The 26,346-nt window shown below is 36.4% G+C and overlaps 1 protein-coding gene across 2 annotated transcripts; it reads right to left on the bottom strand.

Moving 5' to 3' along the window:
- Positions 1–616: 616 nt before the first annotated feature.
- Positions 617–25,126, bottom strand: LOC117784058 (protein grainyhead-like). 2 transcript variants are annotated; one of them, XM_034621659.1, is made up of 14 exons: positions 24,985–25,126; positions 21,089–21,283; positions 20,462–21,019; positions 19,775–20,001; positions 19,500–19,662; positions 16,148–16,259; positions 15,467–15,561; positions 11,944–12,000; positions 9,918–10,016; positions 4,516–4,695; positions 4,271–4,395; positions 3,321–3,516; positions 2,286–2,350; positions 617–1,959 (listed from the first exon to the last, which is right to left on the bottom strand). In XM_034621659.1, the coding sequence occupies exons 2-14, from the start codon at positions 21,125–21,127 to the stop codon at positions 1,833–1,835; spliced, it is 2,043 nt and encodes a 680-aa protein (XP_034477550.1). In that variant the 5' UTR covers positions 21,128–21,283; positions 24,985–25,126; the 3' UTR covers positions 617–1,832. The 2 variants fall into 2 exon arrangements, with proteins under 2 accessions (XP_034477550.1, XP_034477549.1); XM_034621658.1 differs by lacking the exon at positions 24,985–25,126 and having other exon boundaries at positions 4,271–4,695; positions 21,089–21,419.
- Positions 25,127–26,346: the final 1,220 nt, after the last annotated feature.

Raw genomic sequence — 26,346 nt, 5'->3', positions numbered from 1 at the left:
CTCTCATCTTTTGTTGTTCTTTTTCCTCTACTTCTTTCATCTCATTTATAATAAGTATTTTATTTTTATTTATATGTATATTATTATGTTTTGTTTTCTTCGATTTTTAGACTACAACTAAAAACAAATTGTGATGTACAACACCGAAAAGATGACAAATTGAAAAGAATTGTTGCTTACAAATGTAAAAAGGGGGTAGGGGGAATGGGGAAGGTGGGGATAGAGAGGGGGGGGTTATGTTTATAAACAAACTATAATATGTAATAATATTGAGCATTGAACCGTGTACTGTTCAAGATTGTAGCAATTGATGCGGAGTATTTCTGGGAAAGCAAAATGTAAGAATTTTCCAGCTTTTCTAAATTACTTCAAGTTAATTGTAAATGAATAAAACAATTGTTATTAATTAAATTAAGTAAGCTGTTAATTATGGCAAACAAAGATTGTAAACGCACAAATGTCATATATGTATGTATATGCTGTGTAATATTATCAAGTTATTATTATATATGCATGATATATTATCATAATATTATTATTATTTTGTCAGATTTTGTTTCATTGATTTCCCTGGTGCTTTTCTCACTTTCTCTTCTATCTTTTGTTTTTCTTTTAGTTTTGTATCAACCATTTTCATTTCGTTGATTATTTTATAGATTTTTTTTGTTTTACAACAAATGCACACAATTGTTTAGGTTTGTTTTGTTTTGTTTTGTTTTTTTTTTCAATTTTTAGTTTTTGTTTTTCTTTTAGCTTAACATGAACTTAATTAAGATTTGTATCAACATGTTTTATTGCAGAGCGACTTAATAAACTAAGATTTAATTACTTTAAAGTGCTGTTGTTTTTAGCATTTCATAAACATTTCATATTTTATTTATTTATATGATTACAAGTATTTTTTCTTTCTCATCTTTTGCTCGTTTTGTTCTAGGCATTCGGAAGCAAACATTGAATATTAATTAATAAATTAATTAATTTGTTTGTGTTCTTTCTTTCCTTTCTTTTTGTTCAGCAGAGATCCTAGATATTTCAACATTCTTAAATATTTATATATACGGTTATAGCCACAAACAACAAGGTCAAAGGGCAATAGGGCGTAGGCGTGGACGTGGGCATGGGCGTAGAACAAACAATTAAAATTGAAATGAACAATTTGAAATATTACAATTTTTGTAGTTGGTTTTATATTTAACAATAATAAAAGATGACTTAAGACGAGTACAATATATTAGCTTGATTTATCAGTTACAATATATATATATATTTAGAGAAAGATGGGGGGAGAATAGAGAGTTAAAGAGGGCGGGACCTATGGTCTACTAGGAGGGGGTTTAAAAGAAGCGAACTTATGTTTTACTGGACAGACATTTTGCACTCTATTCTTGTTGTAATTTACTTAATAATTATTAAAGAAATATATATATATAGATATATCTATCTGATGTATCTGATAATTTCACTTAATTACAGCATTGAAATTTGTTAAAGAATTGTTGTAATCTCATTGTTACTAAAATAACTAAACAAACAAAAAACAAATATCATGCAGCCAGCTAACGGTATATTGTTATCGATGCTGTGCCGATTCGATTGTTCGATTTGTTCAGTTTTCTTCTTCTTCTTCCTTCTTTTTTTTTTTTATCGATATACATACTCATATTACGATTCTTTAATTCTAACTTATGTTTTATATATATATATAAAAAATGGCTTATTGAAACAACTTGTTTGTTAGCAAAATTGTGTCCACATTTTGTGTGTGTAGATTTGTGTGTCTTGGGGGTGTGTCTGGGGGGTGTGGGGGCTGTGTGTAGATTTGAGAGCAACAACTACTGATTGGGCAGCTCTGTGAGCGTGACATCGTACAGGTCATCCTCGATTTGTTGCACCTCCAGCAAGAAAATGTCCTCGTTGCAGTAGAATGATATCATATCATCGTCAATTTTCGCCGTAATCCTGCAATAGACCAAACAAAACTAATATGAGTAAACTGCTTAAAAAACAGCACAAGAAATAGATAGATATAGAAAGAGATAGAGTATTATATCGTCGGTTCATTAGTTTCATTTTTTCTTATTTAGAGCACCCCATTGCCAGGAGTTAGTTTTAATCTTCACTACAGAATGAGAGCGTGTGATTGTTTTAATTTATTTAATATTTTTAATATGATGTGTTGGTGGTGCGGTTGGTGCTGGTGGTTGTGTGTGTGTGTGTGTGAGTGTTGAGATGTGTAGTGTAGTGTAGTGTAGTGTAGTGTATAGAGCTTCTTCCTTCTTACTTACCCCTTCTTATTTGTGCGATAAATGTTATTTATGCTCGTTGTTGAGATTTTGTATTTGTTTTCAATCTGCAATTGAGAAACGAGAGAAATATGATGTTTTGTCTGTTGTGTTTGCACGAGTAACGAGTAACGAGTAGCGAGTAGCGAGTAACGGAGTAACGAGAAAGTGGATCAAAACTAACTGGAAAACTAAAATATTTCTCTTATAACTCTTGTGTGTGTTTGTGATTTTGTTCATTCTTTTCTCTTCTTATATTTATACATTTAGCCAATTTTTAAGTCGTTCGCCCAACTCTATTTGTGCCACATTGCATTGTGTGTTAAGTGTAGTTATATATGAATAGATATTGTATACACACATATTGTAGATATATATATGTATGTAAATTGGTTGGATCAGCTACTGATGTGTTTGGTTGTTGGTTTTGATGAGGTTTACAACTGTTTTATGAGACATGGTTACGACGCATCAATTAGTTTCAACTACAATACGATCCTCAACTTGATTTCATTCAAAACTGCAAACCTTTAAATTTATTTACTTTGAAATTGTTTATCACTTTTTATAATTAGTGTTTCGGTTTGGAGTTGGCAACCAGAATTAAGGAAAGTGCATCGATTCGGTTTTTAAATTATTAGTCAAATTGGAACTGGAACTAGTTCGCATGCGATTTGCAGTCTTGCTTGGTATTATAATTTAATTTCCATTGGTTTTAATATGAATTACGATTGAAATGGAGTTGGTTTTTGGTTTAAGAATGCTTTAGTTGGTATTATGCTTTATTTATTTGTTTTAGAGTTCTCATCTTTAGAATTTGCACATTTTGGATTGTGAATTTGCAACGGATTCATATTATTCTTGAATTTATCAACCAATTAGACCAAAATGAACAAAATTACAGACGTTATTAGAGCTTTGTTTTTTTTATTTTTAGAGTGAGTTGAGTTTGAGTTTGAGTTTTGGTTGGGATATTACTTTGGATAGGGACACATGCTGGGTCACTTTGCAACTTGTGGTTCTATCTTGAGTTCTTACCGCATTGAGCAGGCCAATTGTGGTGGGCGGCACCACATGAAGGGGCGTGTAGACCTCCTCGTTCTCCTGCCGCACATACAACATGACACGCTCCGTGGTTGGTGGCGTCATTCGTCCACGTTTCATCGGTGGCCCAAAGTCGGACATCGGTGTGCTGGTTAACATACTCTGATCCAATATATGATCCTTCTTGTCACTGCAGAAATGTCAGACACAGAGAGAGACAGATAAAGAGAGAGAAAGAATAGTTTTATTAGTTTATTCTCTACGTTTACAAGACTCCACTATGGTAAAAAAGTCCGATATTTTGGCATAAAGTCCAATTATTTGTTCTTCGAAATCTTAAAAACTTTTTGATTTTCTAAATCTGAACAATCACGTGAGAACCGAACATTTTTTTCTTTGTTTTTTAGGGACTACCCGTAATGATTGAGACTCGATCAAAGTCATCTGATTTAGAGTTGCCACGTGAAGTGAAAAAGCTCGCAAATTTACTTGCAACTTGCAGCGCGAACTGTGTTTTTTTTGTTGAAATAGTAAAAAAAGTGTAAATACGAAAAAGGTTCAACAAGGTCATAAATCGGATCGGAGGGTAAAGACATAGTTATATAAAAAAATAAAAATTGAATAAATTCTACTTTAGTATAACTAATAAATATCCAAAATTTAAAAAAAAAAAAGAAAAAAAATCTTAATATCCACTATAACATATCTTACTAATGTTCATGCTAAATTTCAAGCCTGTACCTTTATATTAAGATTTTTTGTAAATAAATTAAACTTATTTTTTTATATTTGGATTGGAAGGGGGTAGGTTGAAGGGGTGGTCCAATTAAAAAAAATTTTTTGTTTTACATTAGTCTAACTAAGCTCCATGTCAAATTTTAATTCGGGCTTTTTTTATTATAGTGGAATCCATTTGTTTTAAAGGCTGGACGATTTTTACTCACGTCTGCATGTCGGGCGGAAAATGATTGTGAAACTTGAGCGTGGGCGTGGCAACCTTTTGGCCGTGCAACAAGAATGGTGAGGCGCCCTTCAGTTCCGGCGAGTCAGTCTCGTGGCCATAGAAGCTCTGTGGGGCACAAGCAATTGAGTGTAGTTGTAGTTGTTGTTGTTCATAATGTGGTTCTTGTTCATGTTGTTGTGGCATGCAACTAGCAATTGTTGTTACTGTCGCTGTTGTTGTTGTTACCTTCTCAATATCCTCGGCGGGCGAGAACAGCACCGGCGGCTTTCCCAAATCCTGCATGCCATAGAACTCGGAACGGTCCGTCACCGGATGATACAGCTCATCCAGCTTCTTGCGTCCAGTTGCTGTCATCTTGCGCTTTGCCGCACGTCGCTCCTCATCCCGTGTCTTGCGTTCCGCACCCTGTTACAAAAAAAAAAGTACAAAAGAGACAGAGCAAGAATATGAGTATGAGTATTAGCAGTGTTGCCATATATAATATATAATTTATAATAATATATATAAAAATATAATAATTTTTTAAAAGCTTAAATATTCGATGGTAATAGTAAGTTATAGTATAATCGGATTATTTCAATTGTTGTCAAATATAGAATCAAAAGTAATGGAACTCGATGTTTAAACTACAAACTTAGGGAACAATTATTTACAAATGATTTCAGAATTCGAACAAAAATAAAAATTGTTGCAGGAATTAAGGTTGCAAACCACAAAAATTTTAATAAGGGTTCGGTTCGGTGGTTCGAACCATAGACCAAGACTTGGGTTCGGTTCGCGAACCGGTTAATGCACCCCTGAACCCAAGGTTTGGGTTCGAGCCTTGGTTAAGTTTAAAGCAAAAAAATATTTTTATTGATTGCAACCATAAACCAATTAAATTTTAAATTTAAAAAATCCTAATTTTACTAATTATCTATTATTTTTTGATGATTTTAATATGACTTGTATTTATTCGAAGTCTTAAATAGTTGAGCAATATAAGAAAAGCATAAAATGTAGTTTTTATTTTTTTCCGAACCGAACCTTTTAATAAGGTAAGTGGTTCGGTTCAGGTTCGGGTTCGCGGGGTAAATAATTTCAGGGTTTGGTTCATGATCCGGTTCGGGCTGATTAAAAACCGGAACCGAACAGGTTTTGCGAGGTTCGGTTCCGAACCGGTTTGCAGCCTTAGCAGGAATAAAATAAGTTAAAACACATTATGTGTTTTATTTGGCAACCTTTAAATCTGTTCAAAAAATTAAATTTTTATTAAGCATTACTTAATTTATTTCTTTTAAATAGCGAGAGAGTGGGCAGCTAAAGTAGTTTTTGAATTTTAAGCACGGCTCTAACTTTAACTTTAACTTTAACTTGCGCAAGGCAACGCCAGGTGGCAGGTGGCAAGCTGCATCTGTGTGTGTGTGTGTGTGTGTGTCTATGTGTGTGTGTTTGTGTCTGTCTCTGTGTAATTAGCAATCAATCAAAAGGCATGGGATGCACACATTTTGGTTATTACCGCAGCAGTTCACAGTTTTTTTTTTATTTCTATTTTTTTTTATTATTATTAATTAAATTCGTGTATCGTGCTGCAAGTGCCATAAGCCTGCCACAGCCTGTGGCATACAACACTCAACTGTTGCCTGCCGTCTGCTGCTGATGTTGAATGCAAAAAGAAAACCACTAGAGTCCGACTATAAGATACCCGTTAGTCAGGAAAACTCTTGCTGAATTTAAAGAAATTTAACGTTACTTTGAGAAAAATACGTTGTTCAATTTTAATATATACAACTAAAAATTAAACCAATTTACTTTGTTTCCTTTTTAGAGAAATTTTTAAATATTTTGATGAAATGATTTTCTGAGAATTTTTCTATGAATTTTAATCTCAAACGGTTGAAAAAAGTACTGCATACATCAAGGCTCATTTTTTTAAAATTTAAAACAGTCATAACTACTGTACATATATATTCAATCTTAATGCAATTAAGTTAGATGATTGATAATAAAATAATGTTCTAGTTTTACTACTGTAGAAATGGTGAGGAGAAGGGGTGAATTTAGATAAGACTTTGATGTCGTTGGAATTAAAACGAGGTTGTTCACCGAATTTTGTGGTTTTAGGTCTAATAGTCTATGGAAATAATTATATCGAGTCGGCTGCTGTTGCTGTACAAGAATATATATACTTTATATGTTCTGCCACGCCTTAATCTGCCTGTTACATGCATTGCAACGAATGCAATATACTCTTGTGCTCTACGAGTAACGGGTATCGTAATGAAACACGTTATGTTGCTTGCCACCAACGCTGCAACTTGTTGCATTCGCTAGGCTTTAGCACCGTTAGGGTCAGCGCCCAAAAAGCAGCAAATAAATATAGTGTAAGCGAGAGAGAGGGAGAGAGAGAGAGAGAGGGAGCGAGAGAGATATTATTATAAAATAGTTAGGAGATGCCGCATAAATATGCATACATCATAAATAATACGCGGCGGCGCCCCAAACCATTGCAAAGCAATGTTGCAGCAGTTGTTGTTGCTGTTGCAGATGTTGCAGTTGTTGCTGTTGCAGTTGCTGTTGCAGTTGCAAGCTCTTGGCTAAGTTTGCCAAGCTGGTCAATTGCCCACCTGACCAGCTGCCCAGTTTGTAGTTGTTGTTGTTGTTGTTGCTTTGCTGCTTGATTGCTTGTGAGTGAGTGAGCGGCAGACACACACACACATACTGATTGCTAGTTTGCGTGTAAACAGATTCTGCAGTTGCCGCTGCTGCACTTTGCATTTGTAATTAAAAATCAAGCAATTGAGGCGCAGGAAGTGATATGTATATACCTCCTCCTCCCCCCCCTACCTCCTTCCTACCACTCTGTTCCACTACTGCACTCTGCTTCTTGCCTTTGCATCGGCTTTATCTTCTGCTTCTTCTTCTTCTTTTGCTTCTGCTTCTGCTCTGTTAGTCATTTTTTTATGTGCTTAGAGTTATGCAAGGCTAAGGATGTTCATATCTGCCTACATATCGCATAGATACCCTCTCTCTTTCTTTCTTTCTCTTCCTCTCCCTTTTTTGCCCCTTCCTCTTCCCCTTTCCATCGCTCAACTGTTGCTCTCGCTTCGCTTATCACAACTACACATTTTTGCCTAGAGCATTCTCCCTCCCTCTCTTTCTCTCACTCCCTCTCTCAGCCTCTGCACGCGCGTGTGTTTGTGTGTGTCTGCATGTAAATAACTGTATTTTATTACATACTTTTATTTTATCTTGGCAAAAATATCGCCAAAGTTGCGCAGACAGCGACTCGAATCGACGCCAATCGCGGTCAATGCACGTCGCAGTCGCAGTCGCTGCCGCTGTCGACGTCGCTGTCGCCGTCGCTTGCTCTTCATCTGCAACTCCATCTTTGCTTCTGCCTCTTCTGCTTCTTCTTCTTCATCTTGTTAATCGAGCAACTGACTGTGTGAGAGTGTGAGGAGAGAGGGTTGGGGAGGGGGAGGGGGCAGTGCACATTTGGCGCTGCGATAGCCACATCGATTACTAAGCGCAATTTTCGATATGCCAATTTGGTATTTTACTTTTTTTTTTTTTTGTTTTTGGTTTATTTCTTCTGTCGATAAATTCCAACTGCGTAGATCCCATAGACATTAACTTTCTCCACGCTGTTTACAGTTACGATAAAAGGAAACACCCAAAAGCGTTCTTAGACTGAAACTCTCAGCACTACTTGTAGAATCCACAAATATCACAAGTATTAAATATCTTAAGTATTATTCACTAGATGTGCTACTTTCAGAGCAGTCAAAAGTGGAGTAAAGAACAATCAATCACAAATAAATAAGGTTTATAATAAAATTTGTATCAAAGCTAACCACTTTATAAGTTCTTTTAAAAATAGAGGTAGTTATAAGGAATATACAATTGATTTGAAAGTCAATTCCAATTGAGAAACTAAATTAGCTATCATCAAAATGCACTCAAAAATTAAATGTTATGTCCTTGGATGCATATGACATCTTTAAATATTAATACAGGATATAAAAATTCAAAAATAAAGAAATGAAAAAACAAATACGAATATCGCTTTACATCAGGGATTCCCATAATGTCAAAAATCTTAATTCCAAAAACCAAATTTCAATTTGAATACAGAAACTAGGGAAGCTTAATATAAAAATCTGTTCAAACTAATTTTAACTCGTTCCAAAGTAAAACTGAACTCAGAGAATATAAGTACAATAAAAAGAATTTGTTACATTATAATTTTTTCTTTTGAAAATTAAACAGATTTTATTAATAAATATCTACAGTTCATCTATATTGATGCTATATTTAAAAAGATTTTAAAATATTTATGACTACTTTTAGACTGTTTAGGGTTGCTCTAAAGTAGGAATTGTCTTAAATTTAAGGGAATTTTTTTTTTGGAGAAATTTAAGGCCCTATTTAATTTTTTGTTATTCTTATTGTTCGTGTAATAACTGAAGATTACTTATGATTTTGATCAACATTGATCAGCAATAAAATGAAATTTTGGAAGTACTTTTTAAACGTTGCCAATGCGAAATTTTATGTATTGTTCCCCCTCAAAAAAAAAGGTGGCAAAAGGCTTTAATTGCAACCGAGTTGCAAATGCAGTGAAATCAAGAAAAAGAAACAGAGAGGAAGAGAGAGAGAAATGTGCGGTAAATAAAAGGGAGGAGTAGACAATCGGTATATAGCCATAAAATAAGCTGGTACCGCGAAATTTAATTGATACATTTACCGATAAACACACGCCTGGGAGTCTCGGAATGGGGCAAACCGATATGGTAGTTGTAGGGCAGAAGAAGGAGAGAGAGGGAGAGAGGAGAGAGAGGAAGAGAGAATAGGTGAAGTAGTGTAAGTACGAGTACGAGTACAATAAAAGGTAGTCAGGGCAGTTGGAACTGAGGGCCATGTCCATGTCCATGGCATCCGTCCGTTGGGATGGGGAAGCGCAGAAGTGTAATGATATGAGAAAATTAAATTGGAAATCCACGAAATGATTTATTAATAAAGCACATCAAGCTCGAAAAATAAAAAGAAAAAAAAGGAAACCAAAAGCAGAGAAGGAAAAAAAGTGAAGGGTTCGGGTTCGAAACGGTTCGCATAAAGCATAAAATGAAGAGGAAGACCAAGGCGAAACGATGCTAAAAACAAGGGCAATGGGCACATGGCGAAAGGATGGATGGATGATGTCGGGAATCAGTGTCCAGTAGAAGTGGGGGAATGGGGAAGGCAGAAGGGAGGAAGAGGAGCAGGAATTGGCGACTGACTTTGTCCATTTACTTTTGTACGCGTTACGCTTTCCACCTGAGCCCAGAGTCAAAGTCAGACTTGATGTAGGGACAGTCCATGCAACAGACAGCAGACAACAGACAACAGGCAAGAGGCAGTTGCCCCCAATTCGATAAAAGCAGTCAGCGACAAGTGGCAACAACAACAAGAGTGCCCCAAGTCACGTCTTGAGCGTCTTTTAGTCTTTTAGTTAGCTTGCCTCTCATTGCGAACTCATTCAACCTGTTGCACGTGGCAGCTGTGTCTGTGCGTAATTATGTGCTCTCCTCGTATGTGGTAGCTAGTGCACCACGTTGCACGTTGCACGCTGCACGCTGCAACATTGTGAAATTGAAATCACTTACCTTATCGCAGAAGACCTTTATCTGACAGTAGCCCCGATGGAAGACCGTCGCATCTCGCGGATCCTCGAATGTATCGATTTGTACGTGCAGCGGCAGACCCTGCAACAAACAACAAAAATGTGAATTAAAGCTAAATATTATAATGAAATCATAATCATTTCACGAGTATTTTTATGCTAAGACCACACTGATAATAAAAATGTTCTAAAATCAAGATTTTGGTCTCAAAACTAAGAATTTCGGTCTAAACAATGCGTCGAAAACATAAAATTCTTAAGTTAAAAAAAAAAACACATCTTGGTTTTAGAACATTTGAAACAAGACCAAGTTCTTATTTTAAGAATAAATGTATTTAATATTAAATTAAAAATTCAAAACATTAAAAATGTTTTTTAAATTTATAATTTTAATTTTTTTTAATTTTAATCTATATACATTTTATTCTGTCTCTTGGTAATTTTATAAATGGTTTTTTACTTTGTTACGAGTGGGATTCGAACCGGCGCTTACTACTACACAAATTTTTTTTTTCATATAAAATAGTACATTTTAATACTTTCCTAACAATTTAAGATTTTTATTCTTGTATTAAGAACTTTGATTTTTTAGATTAATATTCTTAGTATTAGTAATATGGTCTTAAAATGTTCTTATTTTAAGAACAAAATGTTTAAGATGTATGTTCTTGATTTTAGAAATTGGTCTTTTTTCCCAGTGTAACTGCAACAGCGCATGCCATTTTAGTCAGTCTTCACTGTAGCTGTCACAATTTGCAGTCCAACTGCAAGTCTGTGTTTCTGTCAATGAAATATCAACTTAATGGTACGCATTACAACATACAAAGGATGCAACAACAACATCAACAACAACAACAAAAACAACAACAACAACAACTATCTTTTCTACCTACGTAAACTTTGCCAGAACCAGTAAGAACTGTAGCAAAGCTCACAAATGACAATCGCCGATGGCTGTTGCCTGTTCTTCTTCCTCTTCATCCTCTTCTTCTTTTTTTATGATGTTGACGTTGGCCTTGCCACACGGGTATTATGACTATGTGATTAAGTGTGTAACACGGTTAGATCCTAGGGGTAACGCCCCTTGAGCAGACCCAGTAATTTGTAGGCACAGGTGTTTATGTAGCCGCAATGCAACAATTTGATCTCTCCTATAAACCTACATGAAATTAACTATATTTCAGCGATCTGGCAATATCAGCAGCATTGGTTGGGCGTATGAAGTTGGGTTGCCCTTAAGTATTTCGCGTAGTCTGACTTTATTTTCTAAACTATTAGTTATTTGGACTACATTCCTATTAAACGATATTTGATTTTCTTTCGGCTTTAAAGATGCTTAACTATTTTCAATATTATCAAATTTGAAACTTTATTTGAACTAATAAAATTATAGAATTTGCTGAGATTTTGATTTTGATAATTTAATTAATTTTTTTTATCAGATATTGAATTTTTATTTTCTTACAAGTGCTTTCTATATGCTTATAATTTAAGCTTTAAATCATGCTCAGATTTATAGATGTTTAACTTTTGTCAATACTGGCGCATAATTTAATGCATATATTAAATGCTAAAGTTTATATATTGTTTTCAGTTATTGCAACTATAAAACTTGCTGATAATCACTAAGATCTTGTTATAAAGATAATTTTTGTGAAAATAAATGAAACTCTAAAGAATTACGCTGGGATTTAGGACTGTTTAACTATCGTTTAAAGTTTAAACTATCGCGAAAATAAAATGTTAATTTTTAAATATTGTTATGAGTTATTGCAACTATAAAATGGCCTAAAATTCGTAGATTTTTGATATCTAATATAATCTTTAAGATAAGATGAACTTGAAGATAGTTCTGACGAAAGTTATGTGAAAAACTTAAATGAGCCTGACAAACTGCTTTGTTATTGCCTTACAGTGAAACTTGACTTTCTTGCGCTTATTAGACTTTAGTTAAATACATTTTTCTTAGTTTTTTCTGATTTTTAAAGTTAATTGAAAGTTGAACTCACCTTGACACCTTTTTGACTGCTGAAATCCGTGCTGAGACACTGTACGGCAATGTTGATCTGTGAAGGCAAAAAAAAATAAAAAATTGTGTAAGTTGCGACAAATGTGAAACAATTAAAGAAAAGTCAAATGCTTAATAAATGAATTGATATAAAAAAAGAAATTAAAGCGACAACAAAAAGTGCAAATTGCGTTTTGAGATTGAAGTCGAAGGGGTGGGATGGGGATGGGGGAAGGGGAATGATAAGGGGAGACTTCAATTTCAACATGGACTGCGACTGTTATTAGAAGCAATTGTTTTCTCTCTATTAAGTCGATGTCCTCTTTATGCCCACGACAGTTTAAAACATTCCAACACACGCACACACACGCACAACAAAAGGCGGGGATATATATATCTGTATATATGTATATAGTAGTTGAATATGGCAATGGCAATGCCAATGGAAGCTGGAGACAATAACAAGGCAATACACAGAGGACCAGCCCGAACTGTGGCAATAACTGAGTAGCCAGAGACATGAGAGAGGGAGAGAGGGAGAGAGAGAGGAGAGCGGGATGAAGAGGAAGAGAGACAACGATGGGAAGGGAGGGGAGTTGGTAGTTGGCCAGTTGACTTTTGCAACGCATCCAATTCATTTTTTTTTTCGACTTCGATTCAGTTGCTCAGCGACAGACTTCAAGTCGCACTTTCTGTGTGCGTGTGTGTGTGTGTGTGTGTGCGAGTGTGTGTGTGTGTTTAAAGGCATTTTAAGCATGTACAAGCCAGATGCGACGAGCCAAAGACAAACAACACAAACAAAAAAAAAAAAAAAAAAAGAGTAGAAAATCCATCAACGCAAAAATACCAAAGGAAACAATCTTAATGGTAAAAGTGCAACGCAGTCGCAGCAGCGCAGTCGACGTCAGCGTCGCAGTTGCTGTTGATGCTGTTGTTGTTGTTGCTGCTGGACGTGGAGCAGTATTTAATGTGAATAATTAGCGGGCGCGTACCATATAAGAGGAGACACAGAGACAGAGACAGAGACAGCGACAGCGACAGAGAGACAGACAGAGACAGAGACTAAGGCGGTGGCCGCTGTTGTGCTTGTGGTTGTGGCAGTTGCAGCCAGAGGGGAGTTGCAAGCAGTGTGGCAAGCACCTGCGTGTCAGTGCGTACGAAAGTTTTATACATATATATATATATATATATATATATATATATTCCTTTTTGTTGTTGCTGCTGTTGCTGCCGCCACCGCTGGGAAAGGCAATAACAGATGCGTGCGCCAGTCTTTGGGGAAGGGGAGGTAAGGGGGAGGGGGTTGGGAGATAGCGTAGCTGCCTAACGGCATAAAACGAAATCGACATTATGCGGCCGCTGCGTCTGCAACTGCAACTGCAACAGGCAACAGGCGACAGTCTCGACAGTCGACAGTCGACTCTCTCTCAATGTCTCTGGCGATTTTTATAGATGTCTCTGTTTTTTTCTTCATTTTTTTTTTGGATTAAAATCTCAGCGCGTAAACAATTTGTAAATAAAAAGCGCGTATCAAAATGCAGTCAAGATTGCGCTTATGGCCAGCCAGGCAATTGGCCAACAGTCCAGTTAGCCTGTTAGCCAATTTAATAACTGCTTACCAATTTGACACAAGTCACTGAACTTGCCATTTGACAAAAATACAAAATAAAGCATTTAAAAAATGGAAATAAATGTTGAAAAAAAATCAGTGCAATTGCAATCACATTACTATTTCAATTTTGTATACCCTGTAAAATGGCATATTCAGGCAAACGTAACTTTCTCTGCGCTATGATACTGAAGTCTATATAAAATACAATTTCATTGATTTTCTGTCATAGTCTAGACTCTAGAGTTCAGCGAGGTATCTATGAGTCACTTATTTGCTTCATAGGGTATTTTTAAGTCTTATACTATCTGTCAGCGCATTTCTACTCTATTAAAAAAGAAAACCAGCTTTTTCAAAGAGAGATTTTAGACATCTTTTTACTATAGGGTATCACATAGTCGTAAATTTGATTAAAAAAGTACTTACACTTATTAACAAACATCTGATTTATTTTAGGCTAGTGATGTAAATTCAAATTTTGGGTCGAGTTTTATATCGTAAGAGAAAGTGGCAAAAAAAAGTGCCGAGTTGTCGATATATCGGATATATTGAAAAATTAAAGATCGAGTTGGAAATCTCTATTTTAAAAAGTAAGTTTTTTTATTTCAAAACGCAATTTTAATCAGAAGATATAAGCGCACTTTTAATAAAATTCTTGTTTTTCTTGTGATCGTTTTAATGCCTAATTGTAATTTTTATGTGTTTATTATTTGTGTCGTTTATCAAAAATTAAACGACTAAAATTAATTCTGTAAATTGGCTACGATGAAAAGCCTCAGTAAGTTGTCTATTTTTCATGGCAATAAATTTAATCAACTCGATAGATCGTAAAAAAATAATGATCGAGTTAAAGTACTCGATAATCGCTTTCGAGAAAATCGAGTTGTCGATATTTGGATGTATTTTAACATCACTTTATTAGACATTAGGAATCATGCTACAGGGTATTTTGCAGTCGAGCACTTTGCTTTAAACAATATTGTTGATTGAAATTTGATATTTGCCGTCGCAAAAGCAATTGCAATTGTTTTTGTTGGTTTTATTGGGCGGAGCTTTAATCTAAGCGTAAGTTTGCATCTGCGGTGCAATTGTAAAGCGGTTTGGTGGTGCGGTGGTTGCGGTGCCTGAGGTTGAGGTTGTTGTCGTTGCTTTTGGCGTTACAGCGGGGCGTATACGTAATCCGACGGCGCTTGCTGCTTGAGCGCTCGATAGAATTGCAAATATTTGAGGCGATTAAAATTGCTGATAATTGCTAAATTAAACGCGCTGGGAGCTCAGACTATGTTAGTAGCTGTATTAACCGTAGTCGTCGCTTTGCCTCTGACTGTGCCAATATACCCCGTCATAAAATCTAACACACACACACACATTGACGGACGGACTGAAAATTGTCGAGGCAGGTGATTAAAACCAAGTGTCATAAATAAATAAATGCATAAATTATTCTTTTGAATAAAGGCAAAACAACAACAGCAACAAATAAAGCTTAAGCAACAAGCGAGATGGCTATAAGATAAGTTTGGCTGCGAGTGCAAGCGAGATGGCCATAGAGGTGACTGGCGCAACGCGACGCGCGTTGAATAATTTGCGTTGTACTTGCAATTGAAAATAAATCACAAATTAATTCTTGCACACACAACCACATGCACACAGCGTGTGAGAGCGAAATCGAGAGAGAGAGAGCATGGCAATGAAGGAGGTGGGGGAGCAGGGGGTCATTTATTTGCCGTCTCGTTTTGTTTTTTGTTTACATTTTTATATATCTGTTTTTTTTTCCATTTTAATTTAAGGCGGCGCTCCACACAAACAAAATGGCGATTTCTACACTTGACACAGCAAGCAGGTGTAGATCACATACATATTTACTATATATGTGTGTATGAATATATTTTTGTAGAAATAACTTAGAACTTACCTTGGCAGAGCTCTCGAGCGGATTCCAATAGACGGCAATGGCATTGTGCGACACTTCCTCAATGCAGCCAACGAGACCAACCGAGTTCTTAGTGTCTGCAAATAGAAATCAAAGCAGTGCGTAAGAGAGTAATCAAGAGAGCGAGCGAACGAGCGGACGAACGAACAAACGAACAAACGAACGAGCGAGAGCGGGGAGAGAAAAGCTAAGAACGCATTGGAACGTATTGTATCACATTGTATCGTATTGTATTGCATTGTATTGCATCGTCTCGTGTCGTTTCGTTTCGTTTGTATTTAACAATTAAGGAAAACTTCTGTGACAAGTGCCTAATGAGTTATGCCTGATGGGGCAGGCAACGCAACAGGATGCAACAACACGAGCAGTGGCAGTGGCAGTGGCAGCTGCAGCACAGAGAGAACTAGTGAGCGAGGGAGAGAGGGAGCGAGAGGTTGCCAGATTATCTGCAATCAAACAAACCCGAACGCATTGCGCGTTTATCAATGTCATAACTCCGAACGGAGTCTGGTTACCCCCGCATTGCCCCGCTCAACCGATCTGACTCTACGCTCAATAAAAACCAACAATTTACGGCTAGAAATCTTATACAATGGCCACTGTACACACACACACTCACACTCAGACGGACAGACGCTGTTGGAGTTCGTTGGGTTTACGCACCTGCATCCAAGATTCTTTGCTTTACGGAATGCTGACGACTGTGCCAGAATTGCCAGGCCTTTATCTCATCTTCGGGGCTCTTCTCCTCGCGAAACATTAACATGATCACACTCTGTGGAAGAAATAAAAGAAGAAACACAAAAATCGAAATACATATTAATTAGGCTTGTTTTGCTACACAAATACCCTGTAGACTTATTCTACATGGAGTTTCATCATTTTTTTATATCAGAAATGTCGATAAATAATAAAATATTCTGTAATTATGTATTTAATATTGTAATTTGTTACTTAATTGCAAATGTTACTTGAGTCGCTAATTAAACAAAATTCTTTTTGGCATCTTAACTACAAAAAGTTTAACAGCCACATCAAAAAAAAAAAAAATTGTGATATATTTATAAAAATTTATTTAATAGTGTAATTATATCAACTTTTACATCGAAATGTGACCCATTATTATCAATTAGACTTTTTAAGCCAAGACCCATTAATTTTAATATCTGTTTAAGATCTGAGTGAAATTTATCTTGGGGTAAAATGTATTAAAATAAATCAAAATCAAAACGATTTAATTTATCGGATCATAATTAACTGAATATATGCCATGATCACATCAGAAATCTAATAATTACAAATAGTTGTTTGTGGAATAATCAGCTATTGCTTACAGGGTATTTTTCAGTCGTTTTGGCTGACCAAGTCTCCCCCTCTTGACATATATGAGTTGTGACATTTGTTGCCAGGCTGCTGCCTTACTCGCACCCTATAAAGTCAAAAGGATTAGACGCTGGCGCACAAAAGGACGAATTCGATTTAGCAGAAAAATATCTAGCACATTTGTCCTGGCAACGATCAGACTGATCTGTCTGTCTGTCTGTCTGTCTCTATGTCCTTGCGACTTTTCCCAGAGCATTTGCATTTTCTGTGCATTATTTATACATAAATTTTCAAAGATTTTGAATAATTATGGTGACAGCGAAGCGCACAGATACATTTACATCCGCAGAGATACAGATACGAAGATAGTGAGATTTGAAGACGATCCCGTGTCGGCAGTTCTTGAAATTGCAACCCTTTGTTTCCCTTCCCTTAGTTTTAAGTCTTTCGCAACGCTCTAACTGATTACTTGGCATAAATATTTTTGTGTATTTTGTGCGCCTTTTTTTTAGGGTTCTTTTGGGATTTCTTTATAGACTTCGTAAATATTCATGGGCTAATCAGCTCGTAAATTATACTCGTTGTTTTTGTCATTTTTCCACCGTTACTAGCTGGGAAATGGATATGGAAATGAAAATGGACAAAAATGCTAATGCAAATGCTTTTGCTTGATTTTTCTTCAATTTACTTCGATGTTCTTAAGTTTCTTCTTCATAGTTTAACCCATTGTGAGGGGACGTGCCCGAAAAAGGGGCGAGAGGGTTAAACAAATAAACTCGTAAATTAATTTTGACACTTTTTTCTCCAACGTCTTACGCAAAAATATTGCTGTTTTATGGTAATACGAGATCATAATACGGTATGGAACATCAAATGGGCTACCAGGACAGTGGCAACTCTAAGATTTGACATACATATACTCTTCCGACTGTATTTTACTTTTTAATTTATCGCTTTTTATTATAAAAGACAATTCCTAGGCTGAATAATAAACTAGTACTCTAGAACTTGAGGTATTAAAGACACTTACTTAATATTCTAACGTTTTTTTTTTATGAAATATATTTTGAACTTTGTAATATGATTTAGCAGGGTAGCTTGAGCTTTAGGGTTGCCTAGTGACACAGTTACAATTCTTGAATTCAAGATCTTGAAGATGATTCGTAATTTTATCAAGTTACCCTTTGTTAATTCCATTTTTTTTTTACGAAAATTCGGTCGGCATGATTTGACAACTCTTAAACCCAATATCTTTGAAATCTTCAAGATCATTTTACCATGTTTTTTTTTCAATTTGTCGCCAGTTTTTGTTGCATATGCAAATTGTGAATTGAAAGAGAAATAAGAGCTCTTAACTCAATTGTTGTTTACTTAGTCACTTCCACTTCCACATCCATTTCTATTTCTATTCGTATTTGTATTTGTATTTCTATTTCAATTCCCGCTTCCCATTTCAACTGTTACTTTGATTGTCATTCTTCAACGGATCTCAACGGGTTCAGTTAACAATTTGCATTTGCATTTTCCAGTAGCCAAGCAGTCAGAAGACGTCATTTAAGCTTATCTGATTGATGATGTTGATGTGTATTGTCCTGAATGCTCTGAGCCTCAGCCCAATTCCGAAACGAAAGTCCTGAACAAACAACACACACACACACTCAAACACACACACACATGCGAGTGTGTGTTGAAAGGCTCACAATTTGCATTGAGCGTCATATTCAAATTCTCATAAAGCCGCCCCAGAGTATCATTTATCATTTATCATCGGGCGTCAGGATATGCAAAGGAATGTTAAGGAAGGATTGAAGATACAGGATATGCATGTAGTTGTAGTTGTTGTGTAATTGAGCAAAGGGTGCCGAGTGCCGAGTGCCGAGAACTGACAAACTTGATTAGCGCTCAGGCAAACTGACAAACTCCTCGGGGCATCAACTTGAGCATTGACAAATAGAGCGAGCTGATTCTAAAAGGTATGCTCTTAAGCCCCTACCCATTGGTGTTGATTGAAACAACAATAATACTCGTAGTAGAAGATTCAATACCATAAAATGTACGACCTCATATTATAGATATGTATTTTAATTTATACGCATCATACTTAATTCCTTTTAAGAATTCTGATAAATAATAAAAAGAATACCAAAGTTGAGAAATAAGTTAGGAATAAACAACTTGTAAGTAATAAAAAAAACTTCGCTAACTGTAATTACTCAATTTAAATTATAATAAAAATATTGGCAATGTAAAAACATTTTAAAAGATCGCAGTGTTTTGCATATACTATGTTTCTTAATTCTTATACTCGTTACTTAAAAATACATTAAGGGTATATTAAATTCGATGTTTCTACTACTTTTCAATATAAATTTTCAGGTTTTAGATAATTAGGAAATTGTCGTTCGATTTATTTAGAATTATTAAGGAACAATTTAGTATGTAACATTGTACGCACAGCTTTTGATAACTTTTCTCCATTTTATGAAAACGAAATTGAACTGTTGCTATTGAAAGGTTTTCGCATAGCTAAATGGAAACAAATTATATATTAAAATATTAAAGGAGAATTCAACCTGAGTCAATTTCATATTTCAATTTCCCAACATAAGTACTTTTTAGAAACATTATTTAGTCACAGTTCCTGGAAATAACTACAAAAATAGCATACGCTTTATTTTGAAAGATATCCTACCTTAACTGTTGTATTCTTGATTGGCTTTTCCGCATCGTGCACATACTCCAGGGTGATGCCATAGAACTGCCCCTTATTGATGTAGGTGATGCGATCGTCCTCACGACGCTGGGACGAGCTAATCGGACTCTCCAGATTATATCGAAAGCCCACATTTGTGAAGCTATTAAAAAAGAGTTACAAAGCATACAGGCCAAATGTATAACAGAAGTTGTATAAAATATAAAAGATGATAAGTGATAGTCTTTAATTTAACAGTTGGAGTCTGGACTTACATTTTTGGTATTTGGATTTTATCAGCATCGTTTTGACGGCCGAAATCGTGCCAGGGCCTCGAGCGAGTCGAGCCATTTGTGCTGGTATCCACCAGTGATGTGGTGGGACTATTCTGGCTGCCGTGCACCACTGTGCGCTGTTGGATGCTGTTCACCGAGACGGGTATGCTGCTGCCATTGGCATCGATCAGGGTGCCCGGCTGGCAAAGTTCCGTATAGTCGAAGGACTGCGAAGGATGGTTAAAGTTTAAGTTTAAATATACATTGTTCAGTTTAAAAGTTAGTTGTAATTTAATAAGCAAATAACTAAATAAATTAATTAATTAAAAAAATATGTTGTTGGTAAGTAGATCTAAGTTTAAAATTAAATACTTTAATGGACACGTCACGCATTTTACTACTCGCTACTCGCTACACTTTTAAGTAACTGTACTGCAAGTTACGAGAGGTCTTATTGTTATAGAGCATTCGGTAGACACATCACGCATTTTACTCGCTACTTGCTACTCGTTACTCGCTACACTTTTAAAGAACTGTACTGCCAGTTTAGAGAGGTCTTATAAGGATATAATGCATTTAATGGACACGTCGCGCACTTTACTCGCAACTCGTTACTTGTTACTCGCTACATTTAAGAGAAACTGTACTGCAAGTTTACTTCGCTATATAGATTATTTCAGTGTATACCTGCTGTATGTGATTCTGATCCCGCGGTGTGATGGCATCCGTGCCAATGCCCGAATCGGGACTCGGTAGATCCACAGTGAGACCCGCTGCCGTTATGGCTTTGGCATATAAAGGTGTACCACCGTTTTTCACCGACTGTTCTTGCTGTTGTTGTTGCTGCTGCTGTTGCTGTTGTTGCTGCTGCTGTTGTTGTTGTTGACTGTGATGGTGTGCATTACTGCTGGTAAGCACTGTGGTTGTGGTGGGCGCATTGCTTGTAAAGCGCGCCTCATAGACACCGCCAACGGGTTGCGCCTGCGTCGCCGCCGAGACAGAAACATCCTCGCCGTAGAGACTGCGAGCGGTACCAGCGGGAACGTAACCACCTTGGCCGTCGGGTGCAAAGTACTCCCGATAATAGGGCTCCGTTATGAAGGTCGTTGTGGGCGGGGGACCGGGAGGCAGTCGGGTGGCCGTATACATGCCATAGCTATCGGTCGTGATGTACGGACCCGGACTGGGACTCTGCGCTTGCAACGAGCTCTGTTGGGTGGGGCCAGTGCTGTTCTGATGTGAGGTCTGCAGGAGTTCGGGATCAATCTCTCTCTCTCACTCTCGCATACATGCTGCTCTCTCGCTCTCACTCACCTGTAGATAAATCTGTGTGCCGCCCGTGGTAGCATACATCTCTAGATCTGCTGTGGAACTGGCGGGACTAGATGCAGTTGCAGTTGCAGTTGCAGTTGTGGTTTCAGCTGCTTCTGTTACAGTTGCTGTAGTTGTTGTTGCAGCTGTACTATCGCTAATTTGTGCCTCACTTCTGGTGGCATCCACGCGCAATATCTGTGAAATTTTCGTGTTTGTTTTGCATTTTTGACTTGGACTTGGACTTGAACTTAAAGCTACAACTTGAATGCTGTCAAACAATTGGTTCAGCCTATTTTACATTGATTGATCTGCACACAAAAACACACACACACACACATATTCATACACACAGCAATAACAATAACAACAATAACATTAAGCACGTGTATTTATTAATTGTCGCTTGTTGATTGATGACGGATTTTGGACGCGGAAGGTCAAAACGAAACTGACCAGGTGACAAAAAATGCGTCTCTTTCTCAAGACTCAAGACTCAAGTCGAAGTTCTTTTTCGAGAGTGTTGTTAGCTGATTCATAAGCCAAAAGACAAGCGGGCCAATAAGTACAGTTTATAAAAAAAATCATACACACAATCGAGTCGAATCAGTCGTCGAGTGGAAAGAAACCAATTAAAATGCGTTGTCCACAGTGCGAGAGCGAGACGACAACACATATATATATATTTATAAATATCTATATAGTATATGGTATATAATTATATATATTTGTATATGCATATGTTAATTAGTATTGCTGCCTTTTTTTTATTATACATTTTGTATTTTTTTTTATTGATCGCACCAAAATGTCAAACGTTTTTCGACTCTTTATTTCAATTTTTTTTCGTTGTCGTTGACGCGCGCTAAATGAGGTAATATGCCAAAGACATACAGATACAGATACAGAGATACAATATACATATACATATATATATATATATATATATATATGCATATGCCACGCCCTGTTTAATGGCCAGCATCTAGGCGCAAAATTAACATTTAGTTGATGACTTTTTCACGAAAGAAAGTGAAATCCCAACACAGACGTCATGAATCGAGTCTATTACCAGATGTATCCAATCTGTATACACTTTCAATCTCTGCACACATTTTCTACAAAACGTTTCATTAACTAATATTTTCAACTAAATGCCAGCAACAACAAATTTGACAAAGAAAAAAAAATGATAATTTCAGTCTGTCCAATTGTTATTTATACAAAAATGAACTGTTGTATAATTCAGCAGCCTTGTTTTTGTTTCTTTTAAAATTTTTGGATTTTTTGTCTACCTTTATTTCTTCTTTTTTTGGGGGTTTTGTCTCAAATCGCCCCAAAGATTCTAGCTGCGAGCTAATTAAATTTGTTCATAAAAATCAATTTGCATTTTTTCAGTTTCAGCTTCAGCGTCAACGTGCAACGTCAGAAAAGGCCTTGGCTAGTGAGTCTCTAAGCCAACGATCGACAGTTTTTTGTTTTTTATTTTTCATTTTTTTTTTGTGCGTGTCGCGTTTGAATCTTTAGGAATCGTTAGCATATATGCCATATATAAGTAGTATATGTATAGTCTACAGTAAACTGAGCTATTGACGCTAGAATTATGCTAAGTGAGCAACTATCTCTCTCTCTCCCTCTCTCTTTCTCGCCCAGGCATTCTGTCTCTGTCTCTGGCACATATTTATGTATGAGGAAGAAATAAAAAATTTAAATAAAGCCAATTAACTATTTTAATGCCTTTGGATGATAAAAAGTGAAACTTTTTTCTTCATCTGCTTCTTGCTGTTTTTGTTGTTGTTGCTGCTGTATTTTTGTCTATTTTTTGGTATATTCTGTTTAGCTGGCATTTTTATGCATATCGTTAATTCTCGGAAATAAACCAAGGCAAGACAAATAATCGAATACAGAAGAACGAATACAACAAAATTATTATTATATATTTTGAATTCTTAATAGTTTTGTTTTTCAAGTGCTTTTAAGATTTTAACTATATTTAGGCTTTCATGAGTCGAATAACTTGGTTACTTGAGCTACTTTTAAATTTAAGTGCATTTCTTTTTTTTAAGTTCCTTTGAAGAAATTGTATTCTTGCTTATCAGTTATTTAAAATGCTCTAACAAAATTTAAAGCCAACCAAACAGGAAATATATATATATATATATATATATATTTTTTGGGCAGATTTGTTAACTATAAAATGTAGCAGCTATACAAAGAGCAAACAATATGAAAAGATTTGATGTCTTGGTAGGTTGCTCGATTAAATTGAGCACATGAAAGATATTGCATATTTAAGATAAACTGCCAAAGTTTTATCCAAATCGGACTACTTTAAAGTATAACCGACATGGCTTGAAAAAAAATTAAGATCGAGAAAAATTTTATTTTTGAAAAACTCTCAAAAAACCTCACAAAATATAAGATAAAATTGAGATATAAAATTACTCGCAAAAGAAAAATTGGTCAAATAGGGAATTTATTCTTGCAAAACGACATTGTTTTATTTTCTAGTTTTCTTTGTTTTCGGGATATGAATTTAAAATGTTGTAAGGTACAATAATTGAAATCAAATCTTTCCATTTTGTCTTGAGCTCTTAATCCTTTATCTGTCGATTACTTTTAGTTAAATTGAAAATGTTTTATAGTACAACTAAAATCTTTTTAGCAAGAGTATTCAACCGTCTGTGTTTGACTTCAATACTCCTTTTTCAGCTAATGATTCAACTTTCCGGTCTAAAATTGCAACAAATTGCAATATCAATTTTTCATTTGTCAATTGGAATTTGAATATGAATTCTGTGCCATAAATTAGCTAAGCAATTTGTTATATATGTTACGGAACCTTTAGACTTCATAAACAGATATACATAGCATTATATAAACATATATGTATATATATATATATATAGGTATTTAGATATATGTATATATATTTATTAGTTATGGCTTTGTCGCCGCGTGAATGCAAATGAATAAGACAAATATTACGAATAATTAACTGTCAATGCGAGAAAAAAACGTATTTATAATATGAATGTACAATAAATTAGAGTGCAATGCAAATTGCAGATAGATAGAAAAACAACATTAGCAACAACAACAAGAAGACAGCAAGAAAACAAGGCAATTAAATTTAACTAAAAAATCTTTGCTCAATGAATTTTTCTGTACATTTTTCCGTTCATACACACACAAGCACACACATATATATACACACACGCACATTTGTAGCCCACACTCTTATCTGCAAATCGAAGCGTTAAAAAGCAACAACTACAACAACTGTTACTGTTATTATTGTAGTTGTTGTCTTTGTTGTTGCTACTACTGCTAGTTTTTGTTGCTGTTGCTGTTGGGTTCTCGCGCGCGCCAAACAAAAGACTTAGAGCACAAACTTGTTCGCTCTGTGTGGGTGTTGAAAGGCAACGCGTTGCGGCTCAACTCAATTCAATTCAACTCAATTCAACTCGATTCAATTCAACTCAGCTGTGGCCACTGCACGCCCACACACAGGTTGTTGTTGTCGTTGTTGTTGTTGTCGCTGTCGCTGTTGTTGTTGTTCTTGTATTTGTCTTTGCGCATGTTCGTTCAATTTGTTGTCGTTGTAGTTGTAGTTGTTGGCTTTTTTTGTGTTTATTTTCTTTCGTTTTGGGCGCGCGTTTGCATTTTGTTTGCAGGTGTTTATTTGGTTCGATTTGATGTTGTTGTTATTGCTGCTATTGTTACTGTTGTTGCTGTTGATTGTTGACTGTTGCATTAGCTAACTGGGCAACTGGGCGCCCACATTCCAATCAAGCGGCACTATATCATATATCGCATGTATATAAAAAACATAATATGCAAATTTGCTAGCGTATCAAATTCAGACACAACACACACACACACACGCAGACACTTACATTTGCTTAGTATTAATTATGTTGAGGGGTGTTGCAGGGGGCGGGGGGAGGTATAGAAGTTGCAACTTTAGGTTATTGGCACTGATCACTGAACTGAACAACACTGTTTATTACGCTTGAGTCGATTATTATTATTATTACTATTGTTGTTGTGGTTGTTCTTGTCGTTGTTGTTGTTGTTGCGCGTCGCGTTACAAGATTTACGCGCAGGAAGCATTCGCGAGCTGCGGACTGCTCAGAAATCAGACGAATCGCAAAACGATCCTACTCCGACAGCGTGATACGACTGACTGAGCGATTCACGTATGACAACGTCGACGACTGCGACGTCGCTACCTGAACACACACACACACACACACACAGAGACACATACACATATACAGGCTTACACGCATGGACATAACGACAGACGTCAGCGCGCTGCGTCGGCCAGTTGGACCAGCAACAACCACACACATACGATCCACAGACACACACACACACACACACACACATACAGACGCACGCATATCAGTTCAAAATGGTTGGAATCTCTGTGTCTGTCGCATATTCTGACATGAGCAGCGGCCGGACAGGGCGTTACAAGCGTCGCGTCTCGGTTGCGTCGGCTTGGTTCGTCCGCTGCGAACAGCGCGGCATTAAAAAATAGTTTCATTGATTCGAATCCGATCGAAGGAAGAACGTAACACACAGTGCGCCGGAAGTGCGCACTTAACTTTTGTCGCCTTTGCCTATTTTTTTGTTCATATTTTTATAGTTTCTGTCTTTTTGTTGTTCTTGTTTTTGTTGTTGCATTTGTGCGCCGCGCAATTTCCCACCATTTCTTGTTGTTGTGCAAAAGTATTTAATTATAGTTTTGGTTTTTGTTGCTGCAATTGATAAAGACGGCGGGCATCGAACATGCAACATGCAACTCGAACCGACAAGCGAACCACTAAAAGCGCAAGCGAGCAAGTTGTATGCCAATGGGCAACGAGTGCGAGCGAGCGCAATATACTCAAATCTCACACAGGCACGCACACATGCACACATACATGCGCATACATACGACGCCGCGACAGCAGCAGCAGAGACGACGACGACGACACGATCGTGTATAACAAGTTGGCGTGTATAACAGTTTCGAATGCAAACTGCTGCGGCTGTGTTTCAATGTGTTTGTTGTTATTGCTGCTGCTCAGTCAGTTTGCCTGCTGAATTGTTGTTGTTGTGTTTGTTGTTGCTGTTGTCTCATTGCTTTTGCGTCAATAGAACCACGACGAGCGACAACAACAACAACAACAACAGCGCTACGACGCTGATTCGTATTGGCTGCAACCACTAATACTCATTGCTCACACTCACACGCGCAGTTGACAGAC

This window comes from Drosophila innubila, assembly GCF_004354385.1.
Source record: "Drosophila innubila isolate TH190305 chromosome 2R unlocalized genomic scaffold, UK_Dinn_1.0 1_C_2R, whole genome shotgun sequence".
NCBI lineage: Eukaryota > Metazoa > Arthropoda > Insecta > Diptera > Drosophilidae > Drosophila > Drosophila innubila.
Note: the sequence above shows the minus strand (reverse complement) of the source record. Positions and strands in the feature narration are given on the sequence as shown.

What these genes read in the sequence shown, in the direction of transcription:
- LOC117784058 (XM_034621658.1), bottom strand. Translation starts at nt 21,127, where the DNA reads ATGTATGCTACCACGGGCGGCACACAGATTTATCTACAG. An exon ending in GCACACAGATTTATCTACAG is followed by an intron (nt 21,020 to 21,088) that starts GTGAGTGAGAGC and finishes GAACTCCTGCAG; the next exon opens with ACCTCACATCAGAACAGCAC. An exon ending in CAATTGGCCTGCTCAATGCG is followed by an intron (nt 2,351 to 3,320) that starts GTAAGAACTCAA and finishes TCTCAATTGCAG; the next exon opens with ATTGAAAACAAATACAAAAT.